The sequence below is a fragment of the Gadus morhua genome, chromosome 8, assembly GCF_902167405.1.
Source record: "Gadus morhua chromosome 8, gadMor3.0, whole genome shotgun sequence".
Lineage (NCBI taxonomy): Eukaryota > Metazoa > Chordata > Actinopteri > Gadiformes > Gadidae > Gadus > Gadus morhua.
The window spans coordinates 24535402-24562943 of NC_044055.1; the positions used below are offsets into that span (position 1 = coordinate 24535402).

General features: G+C 49.3%; 1 protein-coding gene across 1 annotated transcript in view; it reads right to left on the minus strand.

The window, feature by feature from the left end:
* Positions 1–351: 351 nt before the first annotated feature.
* Positions 352–27542, minus strand: part of LOC115548959 (MAGUK p55 subfamily member 7-like) — a 32527-nt gene continuing 5336 nt past the window's right edge. Inside the window, exons 6-21 of the mRNA XM_030363918.1 lie at positions 26798–26932; positions 24673–24754; positions 24446–24531; positions 23818–23898; positions 23208–23478; positions 20358–20541; positions 19543–19630; positions 17153–17318; positions 16935–16946; positions 16210–16254; positions 12742–12909; positions 6346–6426; positions 4993–5086; positions 4684–4792; positions 4004–4150; positions 352–1734 (exon numbers count right to left, since the gene is read on the minus strand). Of these exons, the coding sequence (XP_030219778.1) occupies positions 1489–1734; positions 4004–4150; positions 4684–4792; positions 4993–5086; positions 6346–6426; positions 12742–12909; positions 16210–16254; positions 16935–16946; positions 17153–17318; positions 19543–19630; positions 20358–20541; positions 23208–23478; positions 23818–23898; positions 24446–24531; positions 24673–24754; positions 26798–26932 (1995 nt within the window). The 3' untranslated portion in view covers positions 352–1488. The remainder of the gene's footprint in view (positions 1735–4003; positions 4151–4683; positions 4793–4992; positions 5087–6345; positions 6427–12741; positions 12910–16209; positions 16255–16934; positions 16947–17152; positions 17319–19542; positions 19631–20357; positions 20542–23207; positions 23479–23817; positions 23899–24445; positions 24532–24672; positions 24755–26797; positions 26933–27542) is intronic.

Genomic DNA, 27542 nt, shown 5'->3' on the forward strand with positions numbered 1-27542 from the left:
ATCCCTGATAGTGAACGCATTTACGTAAACACACAAGTGTGCTGGTTCTGTCATGGGCACTCCAACCCCCACCAGGTCACTCCAACCACCACCAGGTCACTCCCACCACCAGATCAAACCAACCCCCACCAGGTCACTCCCACCACCACCAGGTCACTTCCACCACCACCAGGTCATTCCAACCACCACCAGGTCAATCCCAGCACCACCAGATCACTCCAACCACCACCAGGTCACTCCCAGCACCACCAGATCACTCCCACCACCACCAGGTCACTCCCACCACCACCAGGTCACTCAAACCACCACCAGGTCACTCCCACCATCTAATATATAATAATCGAAGAAAAAAAACAGTGGCATGATACAGGAGTGTCAACCCAGCTCAATAGACTCATTAGTCAGTCATATGAGTGAGTGAGTGACAGATTCATACTTCGATTATGGAGCTAATGATTGGAGCTAGTGACTCTCAACGTGTTCCTAATGAGGATGTGAAGCTTGCGCTTATCAACACATTTAATTGAATTTAGAGGTTTACATTGTTGATGATGAAGATGTTGTGACACATATGTATACCATGTGTGTAACATAACCCCTTTCACATATATGTTTCAGCCTACATGCACACCAATACACACACTAGTGCACACATCTGTTCATTCTATTAAACTGAAGAAATAATTCACACAAAAATTATTTAATTAATCCGATTTATCTGAAAAATTGGAAGTACGACAATCAGGCTAATGGTACACTACAATACTCCAACAACCATATTGTTATAATGCTAGTCTTTAATAATAGATCTGGTTCTGATGATGTATTTGATAATGTCGCTCCTGCCGTTATGTTTTTGCACAAGAGTCGACTAATTCACTGTTAGTCGACTCTTTCTGGCTGCCAGGCACTAATAATGTTTCTCTGGTGTGCATTACAGTTAATTGAAGTGCAGCAACTGTCAGAATAATTACATGCTGATGTTTTAACTTGGCAGGAGACGGCTGTCTGTGGACACCAGTGACTGGGGCTTTTCCTTTTTCCTTTTTTCCCCCTTTTTATTTTTTTACATTGTATGATTTTCTACTACTTTTTTTAATCCCCAGTCCCTTGGTGCCGACAACGTTCCAGACAAATAATGCTAAAAATGTGACTCTCAGACAGATGTGAGGGAGGGAGGGAGAGTTTCTGTTTGGGTCATTAAGCACATAGTATGCATAGAAAGGACCTCTGCCCTGAATGCACACAGCAAACAAGGGAAACTATTATAGAACTAAATATTTTGTTTATATTTAAAGTTCTAATATGCACACATGTCTCAACATTACCGTAAGCACAACGGTAAGCACAATTTCTGCTCCTGTTTAGGGTAAAGCCTCAGTAAGCAGCCTACTAGACTAAGGACACATTTCCCCACATTACTGCGCTGCCAAGGGAGCTGTTGCATTTGTACCCCTGCATTATGCCAGCCAGGCAGAGCCCAGAGCTCTACCTCCAGCCTGCCACGTGGTCCTGTGACCCCCTGGCTTCAGCGGGCGGGCCCTGGACCCACTCCGCAGGGCCCCACTCCGCAGGGAGCCACTGGAGGTTCGGCCCCGACGCCTGCTCCAGGGCCGCCCGCAGCTCTCTGAACGCCGTGGTCAGGTCGCCGTTGACAACCACCTTGTCGAACATGTGACTATGTTCGGTTTCCATGTCTTCGGCCGAGACGATCATGTCCTCAAAGTCTTCTTCCTGTGAAGGTGGGACACTGTGAGATGAGGTTGCATCTCGGAGGTTAGATGAGAGTGGATGGGTTAGTGTGTTAGTGCATTGGACATCTTAAGTTATAAAAGGAGGGAAATCAGTGATCACAATTCAAATAGACCAACTGGATATCATTTATTTGCCAGAGACTCGAGAAGTGCCTTCCAGCGTTTATCTTATATAACGGGTCAAATTAATTTGAATGATGTGCTCAATGATGTGAATTATTTCAATCCCATGTTTGGATTAGTATTTTTAATATTTGAACGCATCATATCCTTCTTTTTTGGAAGTCTATTGACCATTGACTTCCGCCATTTTCTCTGTGTCATCCAAAGGTCTGCTCGGTGTGAACGTCTCGCCTGAGAGGCGACAGGCCCAATAAACCCTGGGCTTGGAGACGAGGTATGTGACTTCAGCAGGCCCCTTAGACAACGTGGATTTGAATAATCTGAATGTAACAATGAAGCCTAATATGACCTTCCTGTGTACCTGTTCACAATGCTCCCAAGAGCAGCAGACGCTAGCCCTTGTTACATGCTAGCAGTAGAGCATAATTCTTATGATTTGGACGCATAGCCCTATAAGATACGCTTGATTTCTGTTAAGGGTTTTTGGTTCATGTTGCATGGCCACCACGGTGCAGTACTGGTGTTTGGCCGAATAGGTTTTTAATAAGGGCCGCCCAGAGGTGAAACAGACAGGTGGACAGACAGATATGATAAGATAAGACAGTAATGATCTGATCTGACTTCCTCTGGGGAAGACACAGGCCCCGTCCCACCTTGAACACACAACACAGACCAAGGGGTTTGAGGTTGTTTTGGTTCAGTGGGAACAGGCTTTCAATCTTTTTTTCATTGATGTCAAAAACGTTACCTCCTCTGTGCTTTGTGAAACTCTTTAATGAAGTCAGTGATGTACTTTTTAAGATCCACATCTACATGTATCAATACTTCATTTGCATTTGCTCCATGTAAACGTTACATTCGTTGATTCAATCACCCTCTCTCATCAATGTAATGTTACTATTATAGGGATAAATATATAACATTCACCCCCTCATTCACTCACTCTCCCGCCCCCTCACCCACCCACCTACCTGCTAAAAACCATGGACCCTCGTTTACTGACTCATTCATCTACACACACACACACACACACACACACACACACACACACACACACACACACACACACACACACACACACACACACACACACACACACACACACACGGACGCTCAGTCACTTACACTCTCCCACACAACAAAAGGCATTGTCCATCTTATTCACTCACCCTCTCACTCACTTTATCACCCAACTAGTAAAATGGCATGTGCCCTTTTTTGCTCACCACCACACACACACACTAACAGACATGGAGCCTCAATCACCCTCTCAACCTATCACCTACCACGCAGAAGGCAGGGCTCGATACTGACGTATTCCCCCCATATGTTCCCATACAGTACTCCCCACAGCCTCCCCTCCCCTGACACTGCGGACCACCTTTGGGGTCTTAAACGTCACATGGAAGTTACAAGGTCAGCCATGTGCAAGGTATGCATGTGTGTGTGTGTGTGTGTGTGTGTGTGTGTGTGTGTGTGTGTGTGTGTGTGTGTGTGTGTGTGTGTGTGTGTGTGTGTGTGTGTGTGTGTGTGTGTGTGTGTGAGTCTGTGTGTGTTTGAGTTTGTGTTTTACGTGTTTGTGTGTGGGATCTCATGCTTGTCTGTGCAAGTTACAAGACACAGGACCACCACCTGACCTCAGAGATCACACATGTCCGATGGTATGCAGTCCGGGGGTTTTGTAGAGGGTTGCATCGTCATGATGATGTGAATGCATGTCCTTCATATAAACCAAATCTGTGTGTGAGCAGCTCAATGGTTAGAAAGTTATTGGTTCAAACCTTTAGACCTAACCTTTGAGCGCTCTGTGTAGAAAGATGTATGTTGTCCCTTCTGTTCAGGAATCTTGCTATCGCCAAAGACATGCATTTTAGCGCATAGGGTGGCATTTTACAGAACTTCTGCATGGCATGCTTAGTTTCTTGGATTGCCTAGCACAGCATAGCTTAGTTTACGAGGGTCCGTCGCCCGTTGGTGGGCCTTGCATGTTAAGGTACGTAGCGCGGTGGTCCATATGGAACAGGCTCTTTGATACGCTGTACTACACCAATAGATGGACTCTGAGTGCTAGGCAAGCTGGGGTACTTAGCCCCACACCACTTTCCCCCACCTAAAGGTTTGCTTACTGAGAAGGTTCTGGCCTGCCCTGAGCCCTCCTCGGGTGGGCAGATAAACTTGGCTCTCCTCCGGGTGAAGCGCAGCTCCTCCAGCCGCGGCGGCCTCACAAACACCACGTACGGTCGGAACTCGGACGTGTACACACTCTTTATGGCCTGACATGATAACCACAAAACACACACACACACACACACACACACACACACACACACATACACACACACACACACACACACACACACACAAACAAACACACACTGTGAGTACGCCTGTTTTCGTCTCATTGAAGAAATACTAGAAGGAAATACAAGTGGAAAGTACATCATTTAGATACATCTGGTATAAGTAAGTTCCGTCTGGTCATCAAGCGACACTTTTATCCAAAGTTGAACTAATTAAGACACAGTTTGTCAGGGATGATGGATCATCTTGCTCAAGAAGGCCAACAGATTGTGGACGTTTGGAATCAAACCTGAAACCTTTTTACTTCTAGGCACCCAACGCCCCTGTACATGTTGGTTTTGTTATCTAGTTCCATTTCTTTTCATGTTATACAAGTTATGATTATCACTATTACCTTTGTAATTGTTATTGTCATGAAGCGTGTATTACTGATTACTGTGTGCATAATGTCAGATGTCCGTGTCAATACAGCACTCAGAACTGCATGATGCAGCCTGGGACTCACAGCCGGGTGTAGATTGACCAGGCACATCTTCCCCTCGGCCATCACTTCAGCCACAGAGTCCAGACTGGTCCCATAATAATGGCCCCGGTACATCCCATACTCTATGAACCTACAGAGACACAGAGAGAGTTTCATGTTCCACTATTCATCCATTTACTTTGTGATCCCAAGTGAGACGGGTACATGACCTTCAGGAGCAGGTGGGGGTGAAGGCCTCTGGCTCATCGAAGCCTCCAGGAGAACTGAAGACATGGGGAATCGAAGCCAGGACTTTATTTTGAATTCAATGTTAAGTGACAAAACGGGTACCTATGGTTCAGGATGTCTTCTTCAAACTGGCGCTGTGAGACAAAGTAGTAGTCCACTCCATTTTGTTCTTTTATTCTTGTCATTCGTGATGTATCTGCATGAGAGCGAGAGAGAGAGAGAGAGAGAGAGAGAGAGAGAGAGAGAGAGAGAGAGAGAGAGAGAGAGAGAGAGAGAGAGAGAGAGAGAGAGAGAGAGAGAGAGAGGGAGAGAGAGGCCAAGAGTAAGGGTATGTGTCAGAGATGATTTGAAAAGAGAGAGAGAGTAAGGGTGTGTGTTAAAGGGTGGGAGAGAGCGAGAGTTGAGAACGGGCAGGAGGTGAAGGGTGAGAGAAAAGGGAAGACAACGAGAGGGAAAGATTGGATGAGATGAGGAGGGCAAACATAGAGAAAGTACTACAGAGAAAGATCGAGGGGATTCGTGTACACAGTTCAGCTACCAAGTAACTAGTAGCCTTGTAGGCTAGACAAGTGGCATAGTCTACTTTACGTGATACGCAGGTATACGCCGTATACCCACTAGGAACACTCGAGGATTTCCGTATACCCACTTAAAAATGTGCAAGGATACATATTATTCGTATCCTTGCAGTCCTTTTATTGCAGTTATATATATCAATATATATATAATATATATTGATCCCACTGTATATCTCCTTGTTACTTTTAGATGAGAACCCCTGGCCAACCTTGAGTGCCAGGCTAGGGAATTTAAAAACAGGCTTCCTTGGTAAGAGTGGAGGGAAAGAAAGTTAGGTAAATGTCAGCCAACATGCAGTTGGTATACACAATTGAAATTCATAAAGTTAATTACCATGCAAATGAGAGTAAAGCTAATTCATGGTCATTTTTAAGGTGCAGTAATTTCAGACTTTTACACAATTCAATGACTGTATGGTATGTTAGATAACAACAGTTAGAGCTATAATTAGAGCAATAGAGTGGAACCTTGGTCTCCTTTCACCTCCTTCTCATGCATTGGTTAGCCATGGTTGTAAACAGTTCATTCAATCATTGTAGTAGATTTTGACCTTGTTTAGCAGGTGCTATTGCTACTATAGATACACAAAGGACAACTTGTCATTTTTCTGTTCTATTTGTTCATTGTTAATACTGGTATTTAAACTGACAAGTCTATTCAGCTTTTCCATTGTTGTTGATAATACTTGTACTCTTAAATCCATGCAGCGGGTTGTGGACCCCTGCATTAGTGAGTGTGGTGCACACCCTCCCAGCGACTGCTGGGAGCGAATCATCACGGTATACCAACTACAATAAAATAGACTGAACCACTGGGCTAGACATCATTGCAAGGACACAACATTACATCATGGAAACGCTCTTAACCTCGACCTACATGGTACGGTGACACCGTACTGCTCGGGGTCAGAAACCAGCAGCCTTCGCTGGAGCTCGCTCACACCGACCCCCGGGGACCCTGTTGGGGTCACACAGCAGAACAGCAGGAGAAGAGTTAATGTGGAGGAGCCATGCTAGCTCAGCGCAAGCTAGCTGTGTTTAGCTAGGTCATATTTTCCTCACGTGGACATCGTGTCCTTCAATCAAAGGGCTGCTGAGGTATTTACCTCCACCAAGATTAGAAGAGAGACAGGAACAGAACAAATAAATGAGGGATGGTTTAGGAACGTGAGAGAGCTGCGAGGGGAAAGCGGCCGATGGTCAAGCAGAGAAAAAGATGAGAGGAGCAGACAGAAAGAGCTCTGATTTATTCTGATTTTATTCAGTATTCTCCAGAATCGATCCTCCTCTTTACGTTCACCATGAGCCTCTCTAAAATGTTTGGCTCTTATATATGAATGAATATGGGGCCCCTGGAGGGTCATTTATCCACAAGACATCTTGCATAGCCGTGCGGTATCAGTGGCACTCCAACATGACGGATGCAATGGATTAAGCACACACAGATTCACATCTCTCCGGGAACCGTCACCTTATCGTGGTGGAGAGGTTTGCGTGTCCCTGTGAACCTGAGAGCTGTGTTGTCTGGAGCCTTGTGCTCCTGGTAGGGTCTCTCATGGCAGAGTGGTCTCAGGTGAGAGGCCAGACTAAGAATGGTTCAAAAAACTCCAATGAATAACGGTAAAAGAGGAGATGTGACCCGGCCCGGAGGAAGCCCGGGGCCCCCGTCTGGAGCCAGGCCCAGACGGAGGGCTCGATGGCGAGCGCCTGGTGGCCGGGTTTGCCACGGAGCCCGGTCGGGCACAGCCCGAACAAACTACGTGGCACCCCCCCTCTCTTCATCCCATGGGCCCACCACCTGTGGGAAGACCCGTTGGGGTCGGGTGCGCAGCCACATGGGTGGCAGCGAAGGTCAGGGGTCTCGACGGATCAGACCCGGGCGGCAGAAGCTGGCTCTGGGGACGTGGAACGTCACCTCGCTGTGGGGAAAGGAACCGGAGCTTGTGAGGGAGGTGGAGTGCTATCAGTTAGATCTGGTGGGGCTTACCTCCACGCACAGTCTCAGCTCTGGTACTGTACTCCTGGATAAGGGTTGGACTCTATTCTTCTCCGGAGTTGCCGAGGACGTGAGGCACCGGGCGGGTGTGGGGATACTCATAAATCCCCGGCTGAGCGCCGCGGTGTTGGAGTTTACCCCGGTAGACGAGAGGGTCGCCTCCCTGCGCCTAAGGGTTGTAGGGGGGAAAACTCTGACTGTTGTTTGTGCGTATGCACCAAACAGCAGCTCAGAGTACTCGGCCTTCTTGGAGACCCTGAATGGAGTCCTGTATGGGGCTCCAGTAGGGGACTCCGTAGTTCTGCTGGGAGACTTCAACGCCCACGTGGGCAACGATGGAGACACCTGGAGAAGCGTGGTGGGGAGGAACGGCCTCCCTGATCTAAACCCGAGCGGTCGTTTGTTATTGGACTTCTGTGCTAGTCATGGATTATCCATAACAAACACCATGTTCGAACATAAGGGTGCTCATAAGTGTACCTGGTACCAGAGTACTCTAGGCCGAAGATCGATGATCGATTTCGTGATCGTGTCATCTGATCTGAGGCCCCATGTTTTGGACACTCGGGTAAAGAGAGGGGCGGAACTGTCAACCGACCACCATCTGGTTGTGAGTTGGATCAGGGAATGGGGGAAATTTCCGGATAGACCTGGTAAGCCCAAACGAGTAGTGCGGGTGAACTGGGAACGTCTGGAGGAGGCCCCCGTCCTAGGTATCTTCAACTCACACCTCCGGCGGAGCTTTTCTGGCATTCCTGTGGAGGTTGGGGGCATTGAGCCGGAGTGGGCGGTGTTCAAAGCCTCCATTGCTGAAGCTGCGGTGGCTAGCTGTGGCCTCAGGGTCTTAGGCTCCTCAAGGGGCGGTAACCCTCGGACACCGTGGTGGACACCGGTGGTCAGGGAAGCCGTCCGACTGAAGAAGGAGGCCTTCCGGGATATGATATCCTGGAGGACTCCTGACTCGGTTGCAAGGTACCGACAGGCTCGAAGGGCTGCAGCGGCTGCCGTGTCGGAGGCTAAGCAGCGGGTGTGGGAGAAGTTCGGAGAGGCCATGGAGAAGGACTTTCGGTCGGCACCAAAGTGTTTCTGGAAGACTATCCGGCACCTCAGGAGGGGGAAACGGGGAACCATCCAAGCTGTGTACAGTAAGGATGGGACTCTGTTGACCTCAACTGAGGAGGTCGTCGGACGTTGGAAGGAACACTTTGAGGAACTCCTGAATCCGAATAACACGCCCTCTATGTTGGAAGCAGAGCTCGAGGTTGATGGTGTTTCGTCGTCAATTTCCCTGGTGGAGGTCACTGAGGTAGTCAAACATCTCCGCAGTGGCAAAGCCCCAGGGATTGATGAGATCCAGCCAGAAATGCTAAAGGCTCTGGGTGTTGAGGGGCTGTCATGGTTGACACGCCTATTCAACATCGTGTGGGAGTCGGGTACAGTGCCAAAGGAGTGGCAAACCGGGGTGGTGGTTCCCCTGTTCAAAAAGGGGGACCAGAGAGTGTGTGCCAATTACCGGGGTATCACACTTCTCAGCCTCCCTGGTAAAGTCTACTCCAAGGTGCTGGAAAGGAGGGTTCGGCCGATCGTCGAACCTCAGATTGAAGAGGAACAATGCGGTTTTCCCCCCGGACGTGGAACTACGGACCAGCTCTTCACTCTCGCAAGGATCCTGGAGGGGGCCTGGGAGTATGCCCATCCGGTCTACATGTGTTTTGTGGATCTGGAGAAGGCGTATGACCGGGTCCCCCGGGAGAAACTGTGGGAGGTGCTGCGGGAGTATGGGGTAAGGGGGTCTATCCTCAGGGCCATCCAATCTTTGTACTCCCAAAGCGAGAGCTGTGTTCGTGTTCTCGGCAGCCAGTCAGTTTCGTTCTCAGTGGGTGCTGGTCTCCGCCAGGGCTGCGCCTTGTCACCAATCCTGTTTGTGATATACATGGACAGGATATCGAGGCGTAGTCGTGGTGGGGAGGGGTTGCAGTTCGGTGGTCTGAGGATCTCGTCACTGCATTTTGCAGATGATGTGGTCCTCATTGGATCATCGGCCTGTGACCTTCAGCACTCACTGGATCGGCTGGCGGCCGAGTGTGAAGCGGCTGGGATGAGGATCAGCACCGCTAAATCTGAGGCCATGACTCTTAGCAGGAAACCGGTGGATTGCTTACTCCGGGTAGGAAATGAGTCCTTAGCCCAAGTGAAGGAGTTCAAGTACCTCGGGGTCTTGTTCGCGAGTGAGGGTACTATGGAGCGTGAGATTGGCCGGAGAATCGGAGCAGCGGGGGCGGTATTGCGTTCGCTTTACCGCACCGTTGTAACGAAAAGAGAGCTGAGCCGCAAGGCAAAGCTCTCGATCTACCGGTCGATCTTCGTTCCTATCCTCACCTATGGTCATGAGGGCTGGGTGATGACCGAAAGGACGAGATCACGGGTACAAGCGGCCGAGATGAGTTTTCTCAGAAGGGTGGCTGGCGTCTCCCTTAGGGATCGGGTGAGAAGCTCACCCATCCGTGAGGAACTCGGATTAGAGCCGCTGCTCCTTTACTTAGAAAGGAGTCAGTTGAGGTGGTTCGGGCATCTGGTAAGGATGCCCACTGGGCGCCTTCCTTGGGAGGTGTTTCAGGCACGTCCAGTGGGGAGGAGACCTCGGGGAAGACCCAGGACTAGGTGGAGAGATTATATCTCAACACTGGCCTGGGAACGCCTCGGGATCCCCCCGTCAGAGCTGGTCAATGTGGCCCGGGAAAGGGAAGTCTGGGGCCCCCTGCTTGAGCTGCTCCCCCCGTGACCCGACCCCGGATAAGCGGATGACGATGAGGATGATGATGATGATGATGAGATTCACATCTTCGCATTGCACTGCAGAGCATATAGTCAAACCGACACAAACATACACACACACACACACACACACACACACACACACACACACACACACACACACACACACACACACACACACACACACACACACACAGATACGCAAACACAAAAAGAAAGAAACACAAAGGCACACAAACACACACACACACACACACACACACACACACACACACACACACACACACACAGAAGGAAACACAAGCACACACACACATACACACATACACAGACAGGCACACACACACACACACACACACACACACACACACACACACACACACACACACACAAAGAAACACAGGCCCACACCCACACACGCTTATACACATGCTATCTGGGGTTTGCCTTTATAGATCAATATCAGTATTACCAACGCGAGCCCTGGCCCCCAGATTGCATCAGACTTAAATGTAGTCCGATGAGAAAAAGATTCCTGACATACCTGCCTTTTCCATCACATGACCTCAATACGAGCACAAACTATCAGGTTTACAGCTCCACCACCCCCTCCTCTTCCTCTTACATCGCTAATGTCTTCCCCAGCCTCCACCAGCCACTAAAAGCGGATAGGGCATCGCTGTGCAACATGGATACTATGCTCAGGCCACCTTTTAAACCTTTTTAAACGTTACACAATCTTTAAGGATTTAAAGTGTCTGGTACCGGGGTTTTTCCTGGGGCCACAGCAGTACTAGTCTATTAGTTCATTAAGATATGTCAAAAAAGACCTCTGAAACAGGTAGATAGGGTTAAAGCCTCTGGCCCCTGGACCAAGCCCATCAGTCTGCTGCTGTTGAAGCCATTCCACCCTCACTTTTCCCCCCACGTCTCCGCGGCTTATGTGCCAATACGCTATCCCGCTCCGCTGATGACCTCTGCTCCATGGGCCTTTACGGCGCACAGTAAAACAGAATCCAGAGTTCGGATAAGCTCCAAGTCAATTAAAGCTGACTAAATCTAAATCCCGGCTGCGCCAACAGTTCCAGCTTGCTGATGGAGCTCTTGGCTGACATTATCAGGGTTCCAATTCGCCTGATCCAGCCCCCTACCCCCTCCTCCAAGCATCATTCATCTGCTCCATATCGCTGCGTCCTCCCGCCCGTCGCGACTCATTGCCCTCCGCGGTGCTCAATCACCAGTGTCTCTCGCAGATCCCTACTTACCGCTCTCGCTCCGCCCTGTTTTTGTTCTTTCCAAAGATTGCCTCCTCTCTTGATCGCAGTTGACTCCTGATTCTATTGTAACATGACCAGGCCTTTACTGTGGAGGCCCGGAGAGCCTCCACAGCCCCTCTGCAGCGGGCTGGAGCTGGGGTGGTCACGCTGCTCTCAGATCAGGAACCATTAAACCATCACAGAGGATACATCCTCAAACCAAAACAATAGCAAAAAACCTTTGGTGGAGCACTGATGATGTTCCTTATCTGGAGGTGTGTTTGGTAATCGTCTTTTATACTTAACACACACATGTACACACACAAACACACACACACACACACACACACACACACACACACACACACACACACACACACACACACACACACACACAGACACACACACACACACACACACACACACACACACACACAAAAGTGCACTAAAATGATAGGGCCTGTTTAATTGTATACTCCGATTGGGCTGAATATACAATATACAATGAATATCACTTTGCTGTTGGTTTGTTATGTCTGTCTTCAGTCACTATGGTCTGTCTGTCTTCAATCACTATGGTCTGTCTGTCTTCAGTCACTATGGTCTATCTGTCTTCAATCACTATGGTCTGTCTGTCTTCAGTCACTATGGTCTATCTGTCTTCAGTCACTATGGTCTGTCTGTCTGTCTTCAGTCACTATGGTCTGTCTGTCTTCAGTCCCTATGGTCTGTCTGTCCGTCTTCAGTCACTATGGTCTGTCTGTCTGTCTGTCTTCAGTCACTGTCTGTCTGTCTGTCTGTCTGTCTGTCTGTCTGTCTGTCTGTCTGTCTGTCTGTCTGTCTTCAGTCACTATGGTCTGTCTGTCTGTCTTCAGTCACTATGGTCTGTCTGTCTGTCTGTCTGTCTGTCTGTCTGTCTGTCTGTCTGTCTTCAGTCACTATGGTCTGTCCGTCTGTCTGTCTGTCTGTCTGTCTTCAGTCAATATGGTCTGTCTGTCTGTCTTCAGTCACTATGGTCTGTCTGTCTGTCTGTCTGTCTTCAGTCACTATGGTCTGTCTGTCTGTCTGTCTTCAGTCACTATGGTCTGTCTGTCTGTCTTCAGTCACTATGGTCTGTCTGTCTGTCAGTCTGTCTGTCTTCAGTCACTATGGTCTGTCTGTCTGTCAGTCTGTCTGTCTTCAGTCACTATGGTCTGTCTGTCTGTCTGTCTGTCTGTCTTTCTGTCTGTCTCTCTGTCTGTCTTACCCACTAGTAGGACCAGGCGCGGCCGGTCTTTGGGGCCCCTGCGGAAGGGGACCACCTCCAGGTAGGCGGGGGCCCGGGTGAGGCCCTCCAGCCCAGCGGCCCTCCTCCTCCTGGGGTCCGTCCCGTGACCGCCCCTCCGGCCCAGCCTGAAGCTCCTCCTCTGACCAGCTGGGCGAAGAAGAGGTGATTATTTTATGTTTTATGGCATGTTTTTGTGTGCGTTTGCATATTTGTGTGCATATCATACATGTGTATTTTTGTGTCGACAGAACAGAAAATTAATATTTGCCTTCCCCCAAATCCCCCCTTTGTATCCCATGTCCAATAGCCTTAAAGGCGCCCCTTTAAGTATCTATATCAACTATGTTACATGGGTAAGAAACTAAATTATGATGGTGATGTCTCTCAACAATACCATCACAAATAACTGATCTGTCAAACCTAACTTGTATACATTCGTGTACAAGATAGATTACATTGCTATACAATAACAAGATTGTGGTTCAAGTTATGTGCCCCTGTTTAATTTAAGATTTGTCCTCCTTGTCAAGACTTGGAGGAATTGCAGCAAAACATTGTAACATATCTGACAGGATGTCAAATTCAAGTTTACACACAAAACCGCCCCTAAGTATCGTCAGGCTAACGTCGGCTGCCAATCAATGTGCCGCTTTATCAACTCCAACATCGGCACTATACTCTCGGTAATGGGAGGAGAGAGAGAGAGAGAGAGAGAGAGAGAGAGAGAGAGAGAGAGAGAGAGAGAGAGAGAGAGAGAGAGAGAGAGAGAGAGAGAAAGAGAGAGAGAGAGAGAGAGAGAGAGAGAGAGAGAGAGAGAGAGAGAGAGAGAGAGAGAGAGAGACTCAGACAGACAGACAGACAGATAGAGACAGACAGAGAGAAAGAGACGTAGACTTGCTCAGAGCCTGGAGATTCTGGAGCACTTCTTCAGGCATGGCTTGCACTGCCGTGTGCGAGCGCCACGCTGCAGAGCGTGCCATGCGGTGTGGGGTTGGCAGCGTGACACCAACAGCTCTTTCCTGTTATGGGGGCTGATGTCGACGATGTTTATTGGCAGATTCGGCACTGTTTTTACATTTTCATTGATCTAAACAGTTTTTACATTTTCATTGATCTAAACTCTAAATTGATCTAAGCGTGTGTGGACGCACGTCACTAGTCCTCCCTGTCTGCTGTTCACTATCGAAAGGGTAGTTCGGAAATTTGGACATAGGGTCTGATTCCCAAGTTAGCCTTGGTGTTCTTTATCATTGGAGACAGTTTTCAACACATTTCATTCTGTCCTTCTAGTTGCAGAGTTTGCTCGTGCTAGGCTAGCACACGGCAACGGGCAATACTAGCCTGCTAATATAACAGTGTTACCCACTCCACAGTACACCCACGGCAAATCAACTATAACGCCAGACGGTCGTAAGGTGAAACGACTGGTGTTCACTATCGAGGTGTTCACTATCGAGGGCCTTAAGGTGAAACGACGGTCTGGTGTTCACTATCAAGGGCCTTAAGGTGAAACGACGGTCTGGTGTTCACTATCAAGGCCCCCGCTTAAGGTGAAACGACGCTCTGGTGTTCACTATCGAGGGCCTTAAGGTGAAACGACGGTCTGGTGTTCACTATCAAGGGCCTTAAGGTGAAACGACGGTCTGGTGTTCACTATCGAGGGCCTTAAGGTGAATTTACTGTCTAGTGTACACTATCGAGGGCCTTAAGGTGAAACGACGGTCTGGTGTTCACTATCGAGGGCCTTAAGATGAATTTACTGTCTAGTGTACACTATCGAGGGCCACGCTTAAGTCAAATCTACCGTGCAATCGCAGAGCAGGGGAAGGAAAATATAAGAGCCACATTATGGCTATCCTATTGACTCAATCAACCCAATGTTTTGATCCAAAGGAACATTTATAAAACAGGTCATTCATGAGCTCATTGACCTACAGGTAGACGATCCCAGAGACGCTCAGCTGGGAGTAGAACCCTCTCCCTGCTCCACTCTCCCGCCTCCTTTCGGTTACTCTCCTGTTCCTACCTCGTTATAACCTCACTGACTTGCATCTATACATTTGCTTCTATTTGTTGTTGCATGCCTATGGATACACGGCACCTACTGTTGCGATCAATACCTGTTCTATGAGAACAAAGGCCTAGCCCGGCTGGGCTGTTGGGTCAGATAACATCCACATTGTTGTTTCATGGAACAAATTAATAAGAATCTGCTGTTCGCCTTGCCTGCGTTCTGCAGTGCCAAATTGTGTTTCCGCATCTAGCTGAATGTGGTTTATTCCACGTATTAATTGTACAAACAAACATGATTGTCTGTGTGCGTCCATGTTTGGACACACACAGACAGAGAGACAAACAAAACACACACACACACACACACACACACACACACACACACACACACACACACACACACACACACACACACACACACACACACACACACACACACACACACACACACACAAAAGGACACAGATGCCGCTTTCACACCAAAAAGAACCGAGAGCCAGTTCCGGGCGTTTATGGAAACATTTTTAGCGAGAAATATGCATTTTACTTTCATAATGTTCGCTCGGTGAATGTGAAGGATGTTTGGTTTGATAGTTATGACGAAGAGGGAACGCTCAGTTCACTTCCATGGACATGGACTCATCTAGCTGCGTTGGCGCGTTGACGCGTTGAACCACCACACAATAGGCGCGCAGAAGAACCCTCGCGCCAGTTTCAAACACAACAACAACAATTTCGTCTTCGATTCAATCCGTTTATGGTTCGTTCTTTGAATATTCCGATTTAAAACAAAATCAGAAAAAAACTAAAAAGAACCATACACGGATTCACGTCCATTGTTTACTTCGGTGTTTTAAAAAAATGCCGGTCTTCGTTGGTCTTCCTGTTTATGAAGGTACGGATAACTCCGCCCCCTGCCCCCGGCGTAAAAGCGGTTCTAGTTCTAGCCCAGCTCTAAAGTGGGGCCAGAGTTGAACCGGTTTTTAGGGGCCGGAGCCGGTTCTTTGGCGGTGTGAAACCAAAGCCCTGGCCCTAGCTCCGAACTGGCCCGGAACCGGCCCCGATTTTGCGGCGGTGTGAAAGGGGCAAGAGAGAAAAACAGGGACATACACACACACACACACACACACACACACACACACACACACACACACACACACACACACACACACACACACACACACACACACACACACACACACACACACACACAAACACATTACCACTGTGTCCAAGACATGAGATCAGTGGAAGGAAAGAAAATGTCATTAATTTGTGTTTTGTAGTGCGGCCTGAAGCCACACAGAACGACAGCTGAATCAGATGACCTGTGTTTATATCAAACACAGGTTGGCTTTTCTTTCCGCTCCATTTGCATGTCAGTAAATACTCTCAAGGCAAACCATGGTTCCAGTGGAGTATTACACATCTTACCAACACGGACTCCTGATATCGCCCCATAGTCCACATCCTCTTCAACTGAAAACCAGAAGAAACACAAAGATAAGGCCTTCAATGAAGTAAATTATGTCAAAAAACAATTCAATAAATAGGCTGGCTTTAAAAACAAGCCCCCCCATCAAAAAAACATTAGAAAGATGTTATGTGGAAAATATCCTCAGTGCAGCCACTTGAAACATAAATGTAATCTTTGAAACTTATATATATAAATATAATTATATATATATATATTTACATGAACTTCACCATGCCACTGGCACTTTACTGTTGCACTTTACTTTACTGTTGCACCTTGTGACCACTGATTGTACTTCTGCTGCTATGTGTGTGTGTGTGTGTGTGTGTGTGTGTGTGTGTGTGTGCGTGCGTGCGTGCGTGCGTGCGTGCGTGCGTGCGTGCGTGCGTGCGTGCGTGCGTGCGTGCGTGCGTGCGTGCGTGCGTGCGTGCGTGCGTGCGTGCGTGCGTGCGTGCGTGCGTGCGTGCGTGCGTGCGTGCGTGTGTGTGTGTGAGTGAGAGATTATTGTCCATGTCTTATTTAAATGTTTTTTTTAACTACACATTGGAGACTGGCCAAACGCAATTTCAAACTTCTGTGCTAACCCTGTTACATAGATTTTTGACAATAAAGTACACTTGAACTTGAACTTGAACTTTATAATATATATATACAACGATATGGCAGTGCACGCCGCCAGTACCTTCGTCGTCTTCTGCGCAGCATGTGGAGGGAAAAAGACAAGTCAGAAGAACAGCTGGGCCACAGTAGTGGGCTGGCCTCGACTACAACCCCTGACCCTTCATCTTTGACCCTAGACCCCAGCGGCCGCCGCCCCCTGATGTGTTTATTCTACGGTGTTAAACGGTTGGCTGGTAACTGTCTGCAGGTGCAGCGGTGGGAGAGGTGTTTACGGCTGACCTGGAGGCTGGAGGCACCCGGACGGGAACAGGGCCTGGGGCTGCTGCAACGCCAGCCTCCTGGAGAGGAGAACCAACACATCAGATACGCAACACCAGGCTCCTGGAGAGGAGCACCAACACATCAGATACACAACGCCAGCCTCCTGGAGAGGAGAAACAACACATCAGACATAATGACATCATGGCATTTACATTTACATTTAGTACATTCAGGGCATTTAGTAAATGCTTTTATCTAAAGCGACTTACAATGAGTGCATTTGTCAGAAGAAGGCGAAACAACAAATATCGCTGTGGGTACAGAAAGGATGTTCATAGAACCTAATGCCAAGTGCTAACAATCACTAGGTTACCACATTACCTGTATACAACAAAGATAGATAGAATAAGACGCTACACAACTAAGTACAACATACAACAAGTTTGTACATTAAATGCATGGACGTACAACATACAATAAGTGCAAACATTAAAGGGGACATATTATGAAAACAACACTTTTCCTGGAATTTGGGGTGTTGTTTTGGGTGTCTGGTGCTCCCACAAGCATTCAAACTTTGAAAAAAGTCTGTACATGATTTTCTGAGTGAGCATTCCTGAAAGTACCCCACCTACAGTTAGCAAACGAGCGAGTCAGTTTCGGCGCCCCCTCCTACATAGGAAGGGGGCACAGTTGAATATTACCTCCCACTTCCCCACTCCCCTCCAATCAGAGCATAGATCAGAATTTGTGGACCAGCGGACGAGCAGCTCAGCTCCGGGAACTCGGCGGCAGCCCGGTGTTATGTTCTAATAATGTTATGTTCTAATAACATGGTCACACTGTGATACATGGGTTTGCTGTATGTTGCTAAATAGTGGTTACGGTTCCTTTAAGAGACTGTGTGATTATTATGGGATGCGACGTGACGTGTAATGTGCGCGCATTGTAAAACAAGGAAGTGTTGATCGACACATGAGACTGAAGTAAAGAAATGCAGTGTACGTTCTGAAGCAACACGTGGGCGTGTCAGTCTTTCACACACAACATTTGGCGACAAGGATGGCTGGATTTAGCCTTCCCCCACCCGAAGTGTTTCTCGCGGTACCCGGGGAACCCGCAGTGCCATGGACACGGTGGCTGACAGGTTTTAATGCCTATGTTGATGCGCTCGGATTCTCCGACGACGAGCTTCCCGACAAGCGAAAGACCGCTATCCTCGTCCACTGCCTCGGTACCGAGGGCCAGCGTGTTCTTGGAGCGCTCGGCTCAGCAACAGCTTTCGAGGATACAGTCAAGCTGCTGACGGACCATTTCTCTGGGAAACAACGTGTCCTGATACGGCGGTACAGACTCAGGAAGCGCCACCAACGACCCGGCGAGTCCATACAGACTTTTGTAGCTGACCTACGTGAGCTGGCACGAGCCTGTGAGTATGGAGCATTGCATGACCAAATGATCAGAGACCAGCTGATAGAAGACACGTCATGTGACAAGACACGGGAAAAACTGCTTATGGAACCTGATGATTTGACACTGACTGATGCAATCAAAATAGCGTTGCAAGTGGAATGTGCTCTAGAATGCTCTACTCTGCTGACCAGCCCTGCTCACCACACAGCGTTAGCGCAACAGCTGCAGCGCGCAGAAACGTCACAGTTTTTCCCGTCCACGCATAGCGGTGACAGCCTGCCTGTGCAACAAATGAATAGACAGCGCCCCACTGTGGGCTCCAGACGCAATTGCGGCAACTGTGGATCCAGTTCTCATGCTACAAGAGCATCACAGTGCCCTGCCCGTGGACAGGTTTGCAGAAACTGTTCTAGATTAAACCACTTTGCTAAAGTCTGTCGTTCAGCTCCAACCAATGAAGCACGGCAGCACAGGCTTCCTCAGTCCACTTCCGGATACACAGAAATTAGTAATATCCGTTCTACACGAGTATCATTCAAAACTTGCACAGTGCGGCTGGGGGAGGTAAGCGTACCACTCATCCTGGACACTGCGGCTGCAGCGTCGCTCCTCAATTTGGCCACATACAGGAAATTCTTTTCCCGCATGCCACTGGGACCCCCATCCACAAGCTTGCGGGGATATGCAAATTCTGCCATCGAGATTGTGGGCACAATTGACCTGCCTGTCCGCTATGGTACGATACACCTTCCCTCCTTCCCTTTTCATGTGGCACAGCGGGGAACCAACCTTCTTGGCCTCGATCTCTTCATTGCACTGGGCTTCTCTCTGATGGACAATAGTGGAACAGCTATAATGCAGGTCTTCCCAACCATGCCCCAGCAGTGGCCAGCGCTGTTCGACGGCCTGGGCCGCTTGACAGCATTCACTCATCGGCCCCTGGTTGACCCTGCCGTGACACCAGTTATGCAGCCCCTCAGGCGCCTGCCACTCACCTTCCGGGAGGGCGTCACTGCAGAGCTCACCTCCCTGCTAGAAGAGGGCATCATCGAGCCAATAAATGCAGCACCTTGGATCTCAAACCTGGTGGTCGCACAGAAAAAGTCAGGGGGCCTCCGGGTCTGTGTGGATCTGCGACAGGTCAACAAAGCTGTCATTCCAGACAAATATCCTTTACCTACAGCTGAGGAGCTCACCTCTCTTTTCCATGGATCAACGGTCTTCACAAAGTTGGAATTACGCCAGGGCTACCTGCAAGTTCCCCTTCACCCGGCCAGCCGGGACCTGACAGCATTTGTGACACACGCTGGGGTGTTCAGGTACACACGCATACCGTTTGGTCTTAGCTCTGCCCCCAGCTGCTTCCAAAAGGTCATGTCTACAATTCTCGCTGGGGTCCCGGGGCCAGCAGTATACCTGGACGACATTGTGGTGAATGGGCCAGACCAAGCCACCCACGATGCCCGCTTACACAGAGTGTTTGTGGCCCTCACCAAACATCACCTGACACTGAACGGGGAGAAATGTCTCTTCTCAGTACCGACTGTGGACTTTATTGGATTCCGCCTCTCAGCTGATGGCATTGCACCTCTCTCCTCCAACGTTGACGCAATACAACGCATCCCTGAACCAACCTCCATCACACAGGTTGCATCGTTCCTAGGAATGACGGCTTATTATTTGCGTTTCCTGCCCAACTACTCACAAACGACAGCACCCCTCCGCCAGCTCCTGAAGAAGGAGGAGCGGTGGGCTTGGTCACCACAGTGCTCTGAGTCATTTTTCATGCTGAAAAAACAATTAACCTCACCTCCTGTCCTCGCCCATTTCAGCCTCTCGAGCCCAACCTTCATCACCTGCGACGCCTCCACTGCTGCAGTTGGAGCTGTCCTGTCGCAGCTTCATGACGGCACGGAGAGGCCAATCGCCTTCGCATCTCGGGCCCTGACACCCACTGAGCAGCGGTACTCCGTGGGTGAACGTGAAGCATTGGCCTGTGTGTGGGCGTGCGAGAGGTGGCACATGTATGTCTATGGCCATCATTTCACCATCAGGACGGACCACCAGGCCCTCACAACGGTGCTCTCCACGTCAGGTTCGGGACACAAGCCTCTCCGACTCCATCGCTGGGCGGAACGCCTCCGCCAGTACCACTATGACCTCATCTTCACGCCGGGCAGGGAAAACGTGGTGGCAGATCTCCTTTCTCGCTCCATCGCAGCCCCAAACCCTTCTGTACCATCACACGATGAAGAACCAGCTCTCATCCAAGCGCTCTATGCACCATTGCAGCCAGTAGTCACACTGGAGGAACTGAACACTGAATCAGGACGAGACCCGATACTATCCAAGCTGTGCACCTACATCAGAAACGGCTGGGGCGTGCCTCGGGCCATAACAACAGATAATGGCCCGCAGATCTGCGGAGTTCTCTGACTTTCTTGCCAGCAGGAGTGTCAAGCACATCCAAACCGCTTTTTACCACCCACAGGCCAACGGTGGAGTAGAGCGTTTTAATGCAACACTGAAGAACGGGATTCGTGCACACCTGGCCCAAGGCTGTGCATTCGAGGAGGCACTCAACCAGACCTTGCTGCACTACAGAGCAAGCCATCACTCCACCACGCTTGTGTCACCAGCGTTTCTGATGCTCGGACGAGAATTGGGACTGCCATTACACAGGCTCCGAGCACCAAATAGTGACTTTCCCCCTCCCTGGCCCGAATCCGAGAGACTGTTGCTGCACGGCAGCAGAAGACGAGGGAAAGGGTGGACAAGAAGTGCAGGGCGAGGCCACCGTCCCTTCAGGTCTCAGACTGGGTCAGGGCTCGACGGCCGCAGCGACACAACAAGTTGGCCTCGTTCTGGTCCCAACCCATACAGATCAGTCGCCTTCTTGGCCCCGCCACATTTCTGCTCGACGACGGATCATGGTGGCATGCTAGTAGGCTGAGGAAAGTCCCGGCACCCCACTCTGAGCACTTGGCCACGGCACGAGCCCAGTCACCATTCCCCTGCAACATGGCCACTGATCCGGGCCCACCCCCGGCCCCGGTTGCACCCCCCGCAGCACCACGCCAGGAGGTTGTGGTGCCGGACCCGAGGCCGGTGCGGGCCAGGGCTCGGCCTGTTGCCTTGCAGGACTATGTCACGAATTACCATGTTTAGTCTAGCGGTTGTCTTCACAGATTCTTGCCTAGTACATTTTGATATCTTGATTAGATGTTCAGTTTTCTTGACGAATGTTTGGGTTGGTTGTTAGTTGGGGTGGTATGCTGTTTGCTTTTTCGTGGGGGGAGGAAAATGTTATGTTCTAATAATGTTATGTTCTAATAACATGGTCACACTGTGATACATGGGTTTGCTGTATGTTGCTAAATAGTGGTTACGGTTCCTTTAAGAGACTGTGTGATTATTATGGGATGCGACGTGACGTGTAATGCGCGCGCATTGTAAAACAAGGAAGTGTTGATCGACACATGAGACTGAAGTAAAGAAATGCAGTGTACGTTCTGGAGCAACACGTGTGCGTGTCAGTCTTTCACACACAACACCCGGCAGCTCAGCTCCGGTAGTACAATCCCTTTTTCTGCCGGACTGATGCCGAGCTACCCCCGCCGGAGTTGCCGGACTGTCGCAGATGCTTCGGCGGCCGTCTGGAGGAGGATACATGGAGGAGAAAGGGACTGTACTCCCGGAGCTGAGCTGCCGGACTACTGCCGAGCTACCCCCGCCGGACAGCCGCCGAAACTTCGGTGGCAGTTCAGCTCCCGGAGTACACCCGCTGCAGCAGCCGGAAAGCTTCGGCGGCAGTGCAGCTCCCGGAGTACACCGCCGGAGCTGCTGGACTGCCGCCAAAGCTTCGGCGGCGGCCGGACGGCTTCAGCGGCGGCCGGACTGCCACCGAAGCTTCGGCACGGAGAGCTCGGCGGCAGTCCGGCAGCTCAGCTCCCGGAGTACAATCCCTTTCTCCTCCATGCCGCGGTTCATGGACTTTAGAGAGTCAAGGCCAAAGTTCCTTTCCCCCAATTCTTCTCCACCATGGCTGAGATATGCCCCGCTACGAGTCTTTCCTTGTTGTGGAAGTACCAGAGACGTCGGACGCAGTCTTTATGATTCATAATATCATCTGAGGCACACATAGCTTTTGGCCATGATATCATTGGTCAATGGGCAGCAGCTCATTTGCATTAAAGCTACAGACACCAGAAACATCGATTCTGAAGGGACTGAAACGGAGGGGAATAGCGGTAGGCAAGTTTTTTTTTCCTAAAAGCTATTTCCAGCAAACAGCTTCAAAAACATGTTTTCTGGAACTCAAATATTTAGTTTACTTGTTGGGAAAACACCACAATATGTCTCCTTTAAGTGACAGGATGTACAACAAACAATAATTGCAAAGGAGGGATGGGAGGGGTGGCTATGTAGAGCCTAGGTGAACTCCAAGCAGGTTAGTCTTGAGTTGTTTGTGGAAGCTGGTGAGGAACTCTGCAGTCCAGACATCGGCAAGGAACTCATTCCACCATCATGACAGAATAACGTCTCTTTATTGGTCATACTTCTATTTCTAAAGCACTTTTCGGAGTGGTCGACATCAAGACATAAAAACAGGAACGATATCATTTGAAGAAAATATATTATAATTCATTTTTATTTCAGTTTCTCTCATCTTCCCAATGGTCTGAAGTTTTAAACCAATCAAAAAACAAGGGGAAAAGCAATTTGTGAACTGGCCTTTGGTGGAGCTGTTCTGAGGGAATAAGCCCCGCCCAGGAGTCGTGGTCTCCGTGGTGACGGGCCTGCCACCAGGTGTCGTCCTCCTTGCTGAGCACCTGCAGGACGTCGCCCCTCCTGAAGGTCAGCGCCACCTCTCTACACGGGACGCACGGGTCCTTCTCTGGGTCGTAGTCCAGCAGAGCCCTCACAAACAACTCCAGAAACAGGAGATAAGAGGAGGCTTCATACTCGACATGGGGGGATTCACATCAAAAACTTTTAAAGATAATTAACACATGGCTTAAACCATAAAGATATTGAGCCAATAAAAAACTAACAACAAGAACATGACAATTAAAGGAATTGATATTCTAAATATTTGGGCATATTCTTGTTTTAAATGTGTTTCCTCTAAGTATCTTTTTTATAGTGCTGTTATTTTGCTGGGACACCCACGTTCCCTATCCTGGACGAATAAAGCCCTCCATTTCAGGCATTTAATCAGAACAGATTTCATCAAGACCAAAACATACAACATCCTGTTAGAGCAGTACCTCATGCTTCCTATTGGCCGCCTGCTCGGTGTGGACGTCAGCAGGAATCACTTTGAGTTTTACCTCCCGCTGAGAACTCGCCTGAAACAAGACATGCACTGGTTAGCTAAGTCAAAAAGGGCCGACAAGACCCACCCACACACACCTATTCTACACCTATTTGACATAGAGAGAGAGAGAGAGAGAGAGAGAGAGAGAGAGAGAGAGAGAGAGAGAGAGAGAGAGAGAAGAGAAGAGAAGAGAAGAGAAGAGAAAGAGAAGAGAAAGAGAGAGACGGAGACAGAGACAGAGAGAGAAAAGAGAAAGTAGAAGAGACAGAGAGAGAGACAGACAGAGAATGAGACAGAGAGAGAGAGACAGAGAGAGAGAGTGAGACACACACACACACACACCTATTATACACCTATTCGACAGAGAGAGAGGAGAAGAGACGAGAAGAAAAAGAGAAGGGAAAGAGAGAGAGAGCCAGAGAGAGAGAAGAGAAAGAAAAAGAGACAGAGCGAGAGAGACAGAGAGAGAGACAGAGAGAGACAGAGGGACGGAGAGAGAGAGTGAGAGAAGAGAAAGAAAAAGGGACAGAGACAGTGAGAGAGAGAGACAGAGAGAGAGAGAGAGAGCTAATACTAACAAGGAGAGGGAGGATCTCCTGTGGCGTCTTGTGATCCAGCGAGACTCCGTTCACCTCTCTCAGCTCGTCTCCTTGGTGGATTAGCCCTAAGAAAAACATTCCCCAGGCAACTGTCTATCAGGGCTACGGAGCCGATGGCTACCACAATGTGGATCATGCTACAGAGCTGATTGGACTAGACAGACGCTGATAGGGAGCTGGGCCGCAGCCTGTACTGAGGTCTGTACCGCTCTTGTCCGCCGCGCCGCCCTTCAGGATCCTGGCCACGAGGATGGCCCCGGTGGAGCAGTCCCGCCTGATGGTGGCTCCCTGGAGGGGGCCGGAGAGGGGGAGTGTAGGGGGGATGGGGGGGATGTTGGGGGGGTGACAGAGAGGTGTTGAATGAACGGACAGGCCAATGATGAAGATCAAAAAGAGGAGACAGAGGCAGGTAGTAATGGTTAGGAGATATAAAGAAGACGAAAGAGAGAGAGAGGGAGAGAGAGAGAGAGAGAGAGAGAGAGAGAGAGAGAGAGAGAGAGAGAGAGAGAGAGCGAGAGAGAGAGAGAGAGAGAGAGATGTCTGCACACTGCGGTGTATTTGATTAAAGGCAGAGGCCGACTCAGTGTATAATAAAGCCATTTCGCTAAAAACCTACAAAGTCATTTGTATCATTGACTCTGCATTTTTTTCCTTCCCCCCCTTCATGCATTTAAAAAACGAATGGCAGAAGATCTAAATCAGCATCATGCTCAGCAGATGTTGTTGATGTGGAGCGCGTCCAATGGAAATAGTGTCGTCTTGTGTAGTAGTAAGAGCTACAATCAGCTCCAGCACGGGCGGGGCCCCTGTTGTCTGGAAAATGGACACACATTGGACCAATCTGGGGCCATGTCAGCGAGGGGTCAGGCCCCCTCCCTCCTCGCCAGGGCTCGGGGATCAATACAAACGGTATGTTTTCTATTATTGGCTCTGCGAAAAAGAAATTACCAAAGAAAGAAGCTTCCCCAAGTTAACCATAGACACACACGGCGTATGGCTTACGCACACACAACCACATGCGCACACGCGAGGACACACGCACACACACACACATGTGGAGGGATAAGTGCGCTGGGTCGAAGTTCACTCAGACACACACAGACAGAAACACACACACTCACACACACAGACAAACACACACACACACACTACAACTCAATAAACATGCGTAATTTGAAAAAAGAGCGTTAGAAATTCAGATCAATAAAAAGTCACAAGGCATTGGTGTCCTTTGGAAAGCAGATCCTGATTGTCACTCAGGAGACCTCCTTCCTTCCATCAATCTGTGATTGATAATAGGTGATTCTGTCCTGGCTGTGCCTTCACTCTGCAGTGATTCTGTCCTGGCTGTGCCTTCACTCTGCAGTGATTCTGTCCTGGCTGTGCCTTCACTCTGCAGTGATTCTGTCCTGGCTGTGCCTTCACTCTGCAGTGATTCTGTCCTGGCTGTGCTTTCACTCTGCAGTGATTCTGTCCTGGCGATGCCATCACTCGTGCGGCCTAGCGGTCTTGCCGCTTGACAACATGACAGTGGGAGTTTGTATGGATGAGGGCTGGTTTCAGCAGCCTCACCTGGCCCAGTCTGAATGGACTCTGGGGCTGGCTAAGGCTGCTCACCTGTTGCTCATTGGAGTCAGGAGAGACTCAGGAGAGATCTCCTGCATGGCAACAAGATGCCCCATGTCATTTATCATTATCAGCAAACCATTACAATAAACCTCTTTCAACACCACTGCCCTGCGTCCTTTTCTTTGGAGGAGCACAATGAAATTCAAGAGGTGAAGTGTAGCATGCACATTGCTACAATGACTTCAATAGCATGTCAGTTTCCTAAACAGTCAAACATGATGTAAGATATTTTAATACTCTGCTCTGCTCAGAGTGCTCTGTGATGCTATTTCATGCAGTCTGCTGTGTGGAAGCCTGTGCATGGCTCTGCCTGCTCGCTATACCAACGTCTTTACTTGTTATGCACATCTTACCCAAAGTCAAAAACCAAACTAGAGCTGGGCCTTATCTGAGAACATGGTATATGCTTGGCTTCACTCGCAATGGTCTCTTCTAAAATGCTTTCCTTGGTGGAGCTGGAGGAAATGAAATCGAAAGTTGAATGAGGCAGTCGTTGTGGAGTCGTCAGTACAGTCAGGGAAAAAATGGCATGTTCAGGGGTGAGGTATCAAAACAAACCAAGGAGAAAGCAACATGCAGAGTGGCATATAAGAGTCACGCTAGATTGAGCTCGAGACGAAGAAAAAGTTGATCTCCCCAAAGAACATTTCCTAAGTACTTAGTGTAACTGCTCATCACCCCTCCTGACTCATGTCCACTGACCAGTGGCTCTGCACTCTTCACCAGACTGACGATCTTGACCGAGTCGTCGCTCTCTTCCAGAATGTTCTCGGGTAGCGGTGGCAGTTGGGGTTCAAACTGATGCTGGGCCACAGCATCGTGCACCCACAGGAGGCTCTGGGGGGGCCGGGGACAGGTTGGGGGGAGACCGACAGTAGGGTGGGACACAGGAAAAACAAATTATTTAATCCTTTGATGTCTGTCCCTTACTGAAATAAATCCCTGACTCTACTCTTTATTCTTAAAGAACAGTTTCATCCAGGGTCATTCCTCTCAACTGTTTCATGAATGAGTGCTACTGCTGCAGAGGGCTAGGCTGAGGTCATAGTTATCATTGGCTGCTGTGGAGCCCTGAGGTGTTTGAAGCAGAGCAGTAGGCCACACTCATGCGGTTGTAAGTCCCCACCAGCACTGGGCAGACCAGTGTCCCTCCTCTAACGGGAATGTCTTGGGCGCTACGGACTGAAGGCCAGAAAGATCTGCTCATCAAGTCTAAGGCCAACAATCAGCACATCCGTCTGTCAGTAGGTCTCGTTGAGACCCCCGTACCCGTCAGCGTTGGAGCCTGCCAACCCATGAACAAGGCGTTTCTGGTGCCTCTCAGGGCTTTTTCAAGACAACAAACAATCATTAACAGGATATGATATGCCCCGGTGTCTGTTGCGAGTGTGTGTGCGTGTGTTTACGCGTTTGTGTGTATGTGTGTGTGTGTGTGTGTGTGTGTGTA